The sequence below is a fragment of the Sparus aurata genome, chromosome 12 (assembly GCF_900880675.1).
Source record: "Sparus aurata chromosome 12, fSpaAur1.1, whole genome shotgun sequence".
NCBI lineage: Eukaryota > Metazoa > Chordata > Actinopteri > Spariformes > Sparidae > Sparus > Sparus aurata.
Window position 1 is genome coordinate 28,256,575 of NC_044198.1, and position 12,038 is coordinate 28,268,612.

Genomic DNA, 12,038 nt, shown 5'->3' on the forward strand with positions numbered 1-12,038 from the left:
TCAATAATATATTTTAGATATTTACTGTACAGCAGAAGCCTGATGATTTAAAACTTTTATTAAAGACTCGTTAACATTTATAATTGTATTTATAAACACCAGCCAAAAGGGATTTTTGTTGGCAATCCTTAATTTGTCTTTATTAATCTGTAGGCTTTTATTCATATGTTGTTGTTTTTTTTGGTTTGTTTTTTTTATTTACAATTATAAATCATTTGTAAGATGTGACAATTTGCTGCATCGACCGAACAGACAACAATAACCCAGAGCAGCTTTATTCTGTGAGGGTTTCTCTGGTTTGGTCAAAGATGCTGCTGACAGCAAACAAAACGCATGGCTATCCGTTGAGGCTCTGTGATTGGTTATCCCCTCCTGTCACTCAAGACGTACGTGAATACCATTGGCTGATCCTTCCTGTCACTCAGAGCGGAGCCGCGCTGATGTTGTTGTGGCAGGGAGGCGGTCCCACCCCGAGCAGCAGCAGAGGAGCGGCGGCGTCGAGACGGCAGAGTGCACAGTGACAGGGCGTTATCTTTTACATGATTAAAACACTAAACCGGGAGGAATACACGCACGGATCGATAGAAACATATCCTAAACACCCAGTCCGTCATGGAATCCTATGACATTTTAGCTAACCAGCCGGTTGTGATTGATAATGTAAGTATGATGATGTCATTCATCCACACCCAAACCGAGGCCGCTGGCTGGGAACGGTTGCTAACGGCTAGCTTAGTTAACTATTGTGTTATAGCTAACAATACGGGGTGTCAGCCACGTCCACCGCCAGTAAATGTGCACAAGTGGCTAACATTGCTTTACATTGTTCTACCTAAAGACGCCATTAGCGTCGTTCCAGTCGCTCGTATCAGTAACGTCTCTTGATTTCTCCCAGCCTGCACTAGCTAACGCTGGAGCTAGCTTACAGCATTCGCCGGCTATCTCCTAAATGTTAGCTGTCTGTGGTGCTGTAGCTGTATCATTACACCTCTGCAATGTGTTCGTAATGCTAAGTAGCTAGCATAGCGGGCTGAGCTGTCAGCAGCAGTCAGACTGAGCCGTTAGGATTCATTCAGAGCTACTAACGTCTTTGTATGTACCGTTAGCATCAACAGTAGCACCGGTGCGCAAACGGATGTTAGCATTGATTACAAACGGATGCAAACATCACGTCGCTTGTTTGTGTTTTGAATAGGATTTTCTGGTATAGCTGTGTTAGTCATATGTTGTTAATGTTACACACTGTATGTGACAGGTGTTCCTCTATTAATATGCAAAGCCAGATCTCCAGTTAACAAACACTGTGTGACCGTTTGATATGAGTGTGCTAGCAGAGAATGCAGAGTACAGGTGTGTCTCTGGAGCACCTGAGCTGTCAGTATCCGGTCAGCACATACATGGAAATCACAACAGTCAACACTTATGAGTGCAGTGAACCACAAAATACACTATAAAACATGAGAAAAACCTTCTAGCTGCAGATGAAATTCAAAATCTAGTCACGTAAACTGACGGGTCACAGAATCAAGTGTAACACCAGTGTTGTGTTTCCTCCATTAAAACTGCTTCCTCTTCGACAAATATAGGAAAAACAGTAAGTAATACAGCAGAACCTGGCTGTGGCTCAACACTGGCTGTTATAAATTTGAGTCAGCCTCGCTCGTCGTGAGGCGACAGGACAAAGTAGCTCTTGAGACAGACCTGGGATCTGGGCCACAGTGTTTCTGCTGGTGTTTGAGCATGAGTGTGTGACTGCCGCTGGCCTCAGGCGGTGTCTTATGACCTCGCTCTCCCGATCACACACATACTGCCGAGAGATTAAAGCAATGCAGCCTTTAGTTCAGCCATAACCCTGTGACGCTGGCTGTAAATGTCATGTTGGTGTTTTTTCTTCAGGGTTCGGGTGTCATCAAGGCTGGTTTTGCAGGAGACCAGATCCCCAAATACTGCTTCCCAAACTAGTAAGTGTGTCTTGTCCTCCTCCTAAAAACATAATGTGGAAGTTTCCCAGAGCCCAAGTTTGCATGTTCATATAGATTCAACAGTCTGAATCCAAAAGATAAATAATCTACAAAGATGTCAAACAAAGAGAAACAGAAACTATTCACATTTAAGAGGCAGGTCCCAGCTGATTACTGGTACTTTGTGACTAAAATTAGATACTAAGACTCCTAAAAGTTTCAGTGGCTTCAGTTCCACTGTGGTGTCGGACATTTTGTGTAACTTTGTGAGTCTGTGTTAAATTTACTTGCGATTGTCTGAATGTCTATTTCTGTGTGTGTTACAGTGTCGGGCGCCCAAAGCATGTGCGCGTGATGGCAGGAGCCCTGGAGGGAGACCTCTTCATCGGACCCAAAGCAGAGGTAAACACACACACACACACACACACACACACACACACACACTCACACACACACACACACACTTCCTGCTTCCCTGGCATCATTTCCTCTTGTCCACAGAGTGAGAATTGTTCAGAATGAGGCTCGGCAGACATATTCCCATCAGATAGTGAAACACGGTGCACGTTCAAGTTTACCTTCATCTGTAGAGGATCCAAAGGAATCAATACAACATAATTAATACAAACCAATACATATTAATTAGACAAAGGCACTCTCAGTTTAAAACATAAATCTCTGACGTCGTGTTTATGGTCTGACTTCATAATAACCTTCACAGGCGTGAATCTCGTCCCCGTATCTCCAGATTTGTTTGTTGCTATTTTCATGGATGTAGCTACAGCAGATAGCCAGCGTGCTAACGAGGAGGGTCCCGCCTACTGAGCTCTCATTGGTTAATTGGTTTTTCAACACCAGCAGCACCTGTAGCTTAATATACTGACGATAAAAAATAACGCTGATAATGCACCTAATTTATTTTGACATGTCATTCATAAAGTGTAGCTCAGAGTGCTTAAACTAGAGTGTCACTCAGTAGAGTGCATACCTCTGCCGACAGTCCTAATCAAGGATCAGCCAGCCGCGAGGACAACAAGACAGTGCAGATGATTATCTGTTATGTAGGATGATTTTGTAGATTTTGGTCTTATGGATAATATTAAATAGCTAAAATCAGAGCGTTGGAGTTATTTACCACGTATCAACCAATGTTTTCTGAGTGCAGCTCTCACTGAGTGTTTAAAATGTTGCGTCTAAATATCCTCCGCTCACAGATCTGGATCCACACCATCTGTCATATCCATATATAAAAGATGAGTGAAAAGCGTTGGTACATCTCTGAGTCCTCTTTATCTCAGCTCCAGATTGTTGGTATCAGGACCTGCATCAGGTGTCACTCACTCATAGATTCCAGCCACCAAAATTCAGCTGATTCTTTTAATCAAGATCATTCTTTTATTCACTATAAAATTAACCAAAATGTTGAAAAACGCCCCGTCTCATTCCTTTATCTGGATCAAGACCAGAAAATAATTAGATCTTCTCCGGGCAAAGGAATAAAAAACAAGTTCATGGTTGTAAAAAAAAAATTAAGACAAAAAGCACAAAGTGTGTGTATAAAAAGAAATGAGCTTCGTAGTGGAAATAAGATTTGTAGTGGAAATGGTGTCTGTCTGCTGATGTGCAGCGTCTGTATTTCACTAAATCATCCGAGCATTCAGTGTGATATCCTCCGATCTCAGATTCATCAGATCACATCACAGTCTTCCTCTCAGTCTTCCTCTCAGTCTTCCTCACAGTCTTCCTCTTGGTCTTCCTCTCGGTCTTCCTCTCGGTCTTCCTCTCAGTCTTCCTCTCAGTCTTCCTCTCAGTCTTCCTCTCGCTCTTCCTCACAGTCTTCCTCTCGGTCTTCCTCACAGTCTTCCTCTCAGTCTTCCTCTCAGTCTTCCTCTCAGTCTTCCTCTCGGTCTTCCTCACAGTCTTCCTCTCAGTCTTCCTCTCAGTCTTCCTCTCAGTCTTCCTCTCAGTCTTCCTCACAGTCTTCCTCTCAGTCTTCCTCACAGTCTTCCTCTCGGTCTTCCTCACAGTCTTCCTCTCAGTCTTCCTCTCAGTCTTCCTCACAGTCTTCCTCTCAGTCTTCCTCTCAGTCTTCCTCTCGGTCTTCCTCACAGTCTTCCTCTCAGTCTTCCTCTCAGTCTTCCTCTCGGTCTTCCTCTCGGTCTTCCTCACAGTCTTCCTCTCGGTCTTCCTCTCGGTCTTCCTCTCGGTCTTCCTCACAGTCTTCCTCTCGCTCTTCCTCTCAGTCTTCCTTACAGTCTTCCTCTCAGTCTTCCTCTCGCTCTTCCTCTCAGTCTTCCTCTCAGTCTTCCTCTCGCTCTTCCTCTCGGTCTTCCTCTCGGTCTTCCTCTCAGTCTTCCTCTCAGTCTTCCTCACAGTCTTCCTCTCAGTCTTCCTCACAGTCTTCCTCTCAGTCTTCCTCTCGCTCTTCCTCTCGGTCTTCCTCTCAGTCTTCCTCTCAGTCTTCCTCTCAGTCTTCCTCTCAGTCTTCCTCACAGTCTTCCTCTCGCTCTTCCTCACGGTCTTCCTCTCGGTCTTCCTCTCGGTCTTCCTCACAGTCTTCCTCACAGTCTTCCTCTCAGTCTTCCTCTCAGTCTTCCTCTCGCTCTTCCTCTCAGTCTTCCTCTCAGTCTTCCTCTCAGTCTTCCTCTCGCTCTTCCTCTCAGTCTTCCTCTCGCTCTTCCTCTCGCTCTTCCTCTCGCTCTTCCTCTCAGTCTTCCTCTCAGTCTTCCTCTCAGTCTTCCTCTCGCTCTTCCTCTCAGTCTTCCTCTCAGTCTTCCTCTTGCTCTTCCTCTCAGTCTTCCTCACAGTCTTCCTCTTGCTCTTCCTCTCAGTCTTCCTCTCAGTCTTCCTCTCAGTCTTCCTCTCAGTCTTCCTCTCGCTCTTCCTCTCGCTCTTCCTCTCGCTCTTCCTCTCAGTCTTCCTCTCGGTCTTCCTCTCGCTCTTCCTCTCAGTCTTCCTCTCAGTCTTCCTCTCGCTCTTCCTCTCGCTCTTCCTCTCAGTCTTCCTCTCGGTCTTCCTCTCGCTCTTCCTCTCAGTCTTCCTCTCAGTCTTCCTCTCGCTCTTCCTCTCAGTCTTCCTCTCGGTCTTCCTCTCGCTCTTCCTCTCAGTCTTCCTCTCAGTCTTCCTCTCGCTCTTCCTCTCAGTCTTCCTCCGGCCTTCAGGCAAACATGAGCTGAAACACCACGTGAGCTGTGATTCTCCACAACGGCTCTTTTTGCCACTCAGCCATGAAACACAGAGACTGCAGCTGTTAGACTTTGTTACACTTTCTTTCATCATCATGTAGTTTTTGAAGCATGTGACATTGTGTCACTGTATCAGTCCTCTGAGCTTTGTGTGGAAGGGAGGAAACACCCAGCAGGAGAGAAGAATGTTAAATTGATAAACATATTTTAGCTTGAACTCTGACGTCTCTTGTATTTGTGTCGCCTGTCTGTGATGATCAGGAGCACCGGGGCTTGTTGTCGGTGCGATACCCGATGGAGCACGGGATCGTGAAGGACTGGAACGACATGGAGAGGATCTGGCAGTACGTTTACTCCAAGGAGCAGCTGCAGACTTTCTCCGAGGAAGTGAGCTTCTCCTCTCTTCCTGCTGGAAGACAATAAAGGTCAAACATCCAGCAGGTCTGATCTCATTAATCCTGATCTGTGTGCATCTTTGTGTTTGGTAGCATCCTGTTCTGCTGACTGAAGCTCCGCTCAACCCCAGCAAGAACAGGGAGAAGGCTGCAGAGGTTTTCTTTGAGACGTTCAACGTTCCTGCTCTCTTCATCTCCATGCAGGCTGTCCTCAGCTTGTAAGTACGCCTCACTGACTGACTGACTGTTAGATGGTCGTGTTCACCCGATGTCAACTTCATAAAGCTCTCCTCAGTTATGTTAAGGCCTGCAACTTTTTAGTGGTTTGAGTAAACTGCTGACATGATACTGAAGTGTGACAGATGCAACATGTGGTGAAGAAAGTGTTGGTGTTGTGTGAAAAGGCCTGTTCTTAAACTCACCATACACACACAAAAGAGTCCTTTTGGAGGGAAAAATAAAACAAAAACAAACATTAGTTTCAAACATCAATGTCACAGAGACGCCTGCAGTCTGAGTCTCACTCCGAGCCCGACACCTCTTAGCTTCTGGCCAAAGCCGCATGATAATGTGTCAGGTGTGTCTGGTCCTAATTGACCTCCAGAGAATTAACAGATTGTTACACAGAACCATCTGGAAAGGAGCCCCTAGAAATAGTTTATAAAAGGTGCAGGAACTGTGAAAAAGAACCCGGCAGGTGTTTTATCATCACAGGTTAACTTCAACAGTTAGAGAGCGCTGAAGGGCAGTCAGAACTTGCTGAAGTCAGTCGAGAGAGGAGTGGAAACATGTTTTCCGTGGAGGCCGTCGGTGTCATGCTTTTCTTCTCTAATGAAACAAACTCTCCAGTTCTGTATTTTTGATTGTTTGGGTCAGGTGAATCCAGCTGCGTCACCAGGTCAGCTCCTCTCGTCTTTACGGAGCGTCATCCTGAGTTTCAGCTCATTGTTTGTCTAACTGTCTCAGCTTCACTGTTCTGGTTCCATATCTATATTCCGTATAACTATCTTTCTTTTGTACAAATACTCACTACGAGTCTGACCATATTTATTATGAACCTACTCCAGGATCGACACATGAACCCTGCTGTTATCCGTCCTCTCCTTCAGTTTGTCGCTGTGGAACTAGAGGTTGTTTCTGCTGCCAGCTGAGGATGTGAACATTAAACCTCAGCAGACACTCGATCACTAAAACTAGAAGATGAATCATGCGCTGGTTTGTTGCTGCGAGCCTGGTGTCGTCTGTGCAGGCGAAACCCAATGTTCCTCATGATTGGAGGACTAACAAGAACCTGAACATTATCTCTGACCTTTAGCGTCTCTTAATGATCCGGCTAACCTTTATCAAACAGGAGCATCCAGACAGCTGACGGCTTCTGTTTCCTGCAGGTACGCCACAGGTCGCACCACCGGTGTCGTTCTGGATTCAGGGGACGGTGTGACCCACGTCGTGCCCATCTACGAGGGCTTCGCCATCCCACACTCCATCATGCGGGTGGACATCGCCGGGCGGGACGTCTCGCGGTACCTCCGTCTGCTGCTGCGCAAGGAAGGCTACAACTTCAACACCTCTGCAGAGTTCGAGGTCGTTCGTACTGTCAAAGAGGTAAAGACGCGGCCGGGTGAGCTGATTTAAAATCTGAATGACTTTAACTTTGACTAATCGGACGTGTTCCCTCTCTGCAGAGAGCCTGTTATCTGTCCCTCAACCCGCAGAAGGACGAGACTTTAGAAACAGAGAAGGCTCAGTACGTCCTCCCTGATGGAAGCACTTTAAACGTGAGTCCTGCAAATGTTCTGGAAAGATGTAAAATCTCTCTCTGTGCACAAGTCCTGATGTGTGGCCTCCCTTTCAGATCGGTCCGGCCCGGTTCCGAGCTCCGGAGCTGCTGTTCAGACCCGACCTGATCGGAGACGAGAGCTCGGGGATCCACGAGGTCCTGGCCTACGCCATCCAGAAGTCTGACATGGACCTCCGACGCACACTGTTCTCCACCATCGTGCTGTGTGGAGGATCCACACTGATCAAAGGTGATGAGTGATAAGACGTGTTCCACATGTTCAACACATGTTCCACACATGTTCAACACATGTTCCACACATGTTCAACACATGTTCCACACATGTTCCACATGTTCCACACACGTGCTCGTTGATGGTTAATCTGAGAAGGTGACAGGCTCTTTAGTTCTCTGAGCCTCGGTGTGATTTGACTGTAAAGCTGCAGCGTTGTTGTTCGTGACTGATGAGAATTGAGATGAAACACAAACCCTGAAGTTCAGTTCAGCTCGTCAGATTCCAAACTGAGAACAGCCATCTGCCGTTTTGGCAGGATTTGACTTTCCTTGATGGTCAGATGAGTGTGAGGTGTGATCACAGAGAGGTAGAGTCCTTCACTGCCTGCTGACGGACTCCAGATCCACAGTTACAGAACGAAGCAGCTGTCGTTCACTGCAGATGTTTTTTATCAGTCAAGACAGACCTCAACTTTCTCTGCTCCACTGGGGCTTTGAGGGGAGATAATCCTCCTCTTGCTTCAACACTTAATTATCCCCTCGGAGTGTCTCTGATACGAACACTCACTCACTGAGTCCATCTCTCTTTTCTTTCAGGTTTTGGGGAGCGACTACTAACTGAAGTGAAGAAGCTGGCACCCAAAGACGTGAAGATCAAGGTGGGTCTTTACTGGAGGGGACGAGAGCTGATTTAAAGTGATAACAAGTCTCTCCAGTTTGATTCTGGATTGTGGAGCTTTCAGACCAAACTTGAGGTGAATTATTTAATGGAACGATGTCTCAGCACAGCCGAGCTCAGATCGATCCGGAGTCCAGTCAGGAAACAAACCTTTTAAAGCGCGAGTTCAGGCTTTTTACAAGGCGACATTATGGCGCCGCTGTTTATTACTGTTGTAAATGTTAAAATTCTTGGTTTGAATTTCTGTTTTGGAGACTCTGTTATCACATCTAAACTATGTGCTGAAGACATTTCAGCTTGTTTTAATTTTAAAACGTGTGAAATGTCGACAAAACAAGTTGAGCTTCATCAGGAATGTGAGATTGGACCTGAGACGTGACGGAACAACAACAGGAAGCTGCAGCAGGATCTGGTGGACGGGAGGCGTTCACAGTCACAGCTTGTGTTGAGTTCTCTGTAAAATTGTGTGTTTGTGACCGGCGGTTTCTTTCTTCCTGTTCAGATCTCTGCTCCCCAAGAGAGGCTCTACTCCACATGGATCGGGTAAGAATTCAGCCTCCAGAGTCGAGTTGTGAGCACGTCTGAGGATGTGACCTTTTATATAAAATGTGTAACCGTCCTGTCCTGTCCTCCTGCAGCGGCTCCATCCTGGCATCGTTGGACACCTTTAAGAAGATGTGGGTGTCGAAGCGAGAATACGAAGAAGACAGAGCACGTGCCATCCACAGGAAGACCTTCTAGGCGGCGCCGACGGCCTGCGATTGCCCCCAGAACTGCCCTCAAATCTCCCCCATCATACTGTCGGAGACTCCTGCACCTCCTGTGCATCATCCTCTTTACCCGCCCCACCGCTTCCGAAGCCCTGTCAGCCTCCTGCTCCCCCCCCCCCCGCCCAGAGAAACACCACGTTTATGTGTGGCGTTTCCGTAGTTACCTCCTTTTCATGCGCCTCCTCCTCCTCCTCCTCCTGCTGCAGGGTGACGATGACATCACCCGCCACCCTGCAGACATCCCAAACATTCACACACACACACACAGAGGGCCGTCAGGGTTTGTGAGAGGGCAGCGGTGAGCTCTGTGGACTCGTACTACAGGCCACGCTACGTCATTATTATTTAGTCCACATTGAAGTATTGGTATCGCTCTCTGCCTGCGAAGCCCTGCGAGGTGTAGAATATCATGACATGTCAATAAACCTGAATGTTTTTTTTTTTCTTTCTTTTTTTTGCTACTGTTGAAATTTCCATTCCAGACCGAAGACTTAGACTTTTATTTGATGTCACTCTGTAGAGATTTGTCTGTTTCTGCTCGTTCAGAACAGTTTGAAGTGCTGTAGAAACGTGTAGCGAGCAGGTGAAAGGCTGAAGAGAACCACTGTATCAGAACCATCTGGGCCCAAAGTGCACAAAGCTAAACACGGTTTAATTTCTCCTCCAGGAGTCGAATCTTATTATCTGTTTCTGCATCAACATGACATCACCTGTTTGTGTTGGCGAGGAAGATGTTGAGTCAGCTTTTTGTGTCAGCTGACGGGATTAAAACAAAATGGAGAGAAAAGCCGTCTTTTTCATTTGGTTCCACGTTTACAGCAGTCGACGCACTGAGAGGAGAAATCTGGTGTTTTTCAGCCTGGGTCTGTTTTCCACCTCAGTACGCTTCTATTCATAGAGATCCACAAACTGTCCAAGAGGAATTAACTAAAATAATAAGGACATAATTCCCAGATCTGCTCCAAACCTAAAAGTTAACTGGATCTGTTCTACTCGTCCAACATTCAGGATTCGTTCTGTAGTTTCTGTGTACGATCAGACGGACACGAGTGAAAACTAATTCAGCGCTCACGTTCCCTCCGGGTGTCGTTCTGAGATCATTGCGATGATTGATTTCATGATTTCACGGTAGCTTTTCTAAAAAAAAAAAAAGATGCATGTTGCGATTGTTTTTAGGCTTTTTTCTGCAGTTAAATTGTTGTGATTCTACTTTGTGTATCAGACACACGTTGAGCTTCTTTTCAACCATTTCACACTTTTTCTTCTAAGCTTCTTTCTTTATCACAAACACAGTTAGTCACACAAACAGTCAGTCGACATTCACACGACACTAATGTAATGTTTAGCTCACCTCAGTTCTGATGTGGTTTGTTTCGTCTGTTGTCGGCACGTTTTACGACGTCTTCTGGGTGATTTGCAGTTGAAAATTATTCGTTAATTGATGACTTTCATCTGTATTTGTATCTTTACAACCAAAAACAAGGAAGTGACTTTGGCTTGCGGGGGCCGATTGCTCAAATTTGTGAAAAAGTCGCGATTTGACTAAATTGTGAGGTGGAACAGAATCCATGAATCTTAAACCCAAAGACACGACGAACAGAAGCAGCAGCTCCTCATGTAACGAGCAAACATCAGTAAATGTTTAGCTTTTTAGTTGTTGTTGCTTGAAACAATTAATTGAGTGTTAATATAGTTGCTGATTAATCTTCCAATCGATTGATTAACTAGTTAATCACCCTGTTGTCTCAGCGCCAGTCGCAGCATGCTGAATAGGAAGTTAGTGACGAGTGTTCGTTCAGCGGGAGAACATTTGTTTTTCATTTTCATGTATTTAGAAATGTGTTGTCAGCGTTAAAAGTTTCTCTAACCTTTCAAACGTCAACACAAGCAAATAGTTTAAAGTTATTCTGGGTCAGAACCGGTTCTAATGTTGAGACCCAGGTTGGAAAACGCTGGATTTGTTCCTGTGAATGTTCTTGTTTGATCACTTCGTCTGTCGAGTTCCCCTCGTGTCTGTTTGAAGCTTCACTCAGATGCATGTCGGGTCAGAACCTCGTGTACAATCGAGCCGGGCTCTGGAGTCTGGATGTTCACACACCGAGAGGCCACACAGAGCCAACATGGCTGATGATGAGTTTTTGTATTATCTTCCTCCCCTCCTCCTCCTCCCCTCCCTCCCTCCCTCCCTCCCTCTCTATGTACTAGCAACAGTCTGGATCTTATGATTTCCTGCGTCTTCGGTGGCAGTGAAGGGGTCGTGTCCTCACCTGTGTCCGCCTTACTCCAGAGCGTCAGCGCCGGAGCGTCCTCGTCTGCTTCTGGGTGTTTTTAAAGAAACAAAGGTTGTCATACGTCATCAGCCTCGTGTACAGTGGAACAACACCAACAACACAAACCATCAGATAACAGACTAAAAATGTACAAACTGTTTATTCAAGTGTTTGCTTTTACTTTTCGTAAATTCAATATAATAAATAAGTTAATGGCTGCTGCTCGACGTCTCCTCATTGAATCATCAGCTGCTTCTCACACTTTGGAGGTGTAAAGATTCAACACAGGTTTATTATTAAATTCATTTTGATAATCAGTTTTAAAGAAGAACACATGTCAGCTTGTTAAATGTCAATTTCTGGTTTCTTTCCTCTGTGACAGTAACTGAAGGACGAAACACAGATCGACATTTTTTACCATTTTCTGACCAAAATAATCAATTAAACAAGAAAAGATTAGTTGAGAGTAAATCATATTTTATACTTTCAGCCCTCATATTCAGTTTAAAGTGATAAAAAACAGAAAATCTTCACATTGAAGAAGCTGTCAGCAGAACATTTGGGCAGTTTTTCCTCTAAATGATCAATCGATCGGTTGTCAACTAGTTTGATCATCTATAAATCTGTTTGAATCATTTATAAGTTAAAAAAAAAGGTCTAAATTCTCTGATTCCAGTTTGTTAAACGTGAATCTTTTCTGGTTTCTCTCCTCTGATGGTAAACTGAGGAGGGACGATGAAACAATGACAATTTAAAGATCGAAC

General features: G+C 45.4%; 1 protein-coding gene across 1 annotated transcript; it reads left to right on the plus strand.

The window, feature by feature from the left end:
- The first annotated feature begins 441 nt into the window (after positions 1–441).
- Positions 442–11,496, plus strand: actr1b (actin related protein 1B). The gene is made up of 11 exons (XM_030434899.1): positions 442–660; positions 1,897–1,961; positions 2,288–2,363; positions 5,408–5,533; positions 5,635–5,759; positions 6,930–7,146; positions 7,227–7,319; positions 7,397–7,571; positions 8,153–8,214; positions 8,737–8,777; positions 8,873–11,496. The coding sequence occupies exons 1-11, from the start codon at positions 613–615 to the stop codon at positions 8,973–8,975; spliced, it is 1,131 nt and encodes a 376-aa protein (XP_030290759.1). The 5' UTR covers positions 442–612; the 3' UTR covers positions 8,976–11,496.
- Positions 11,497–12,038: the final 542 nt, after the last annotated feature.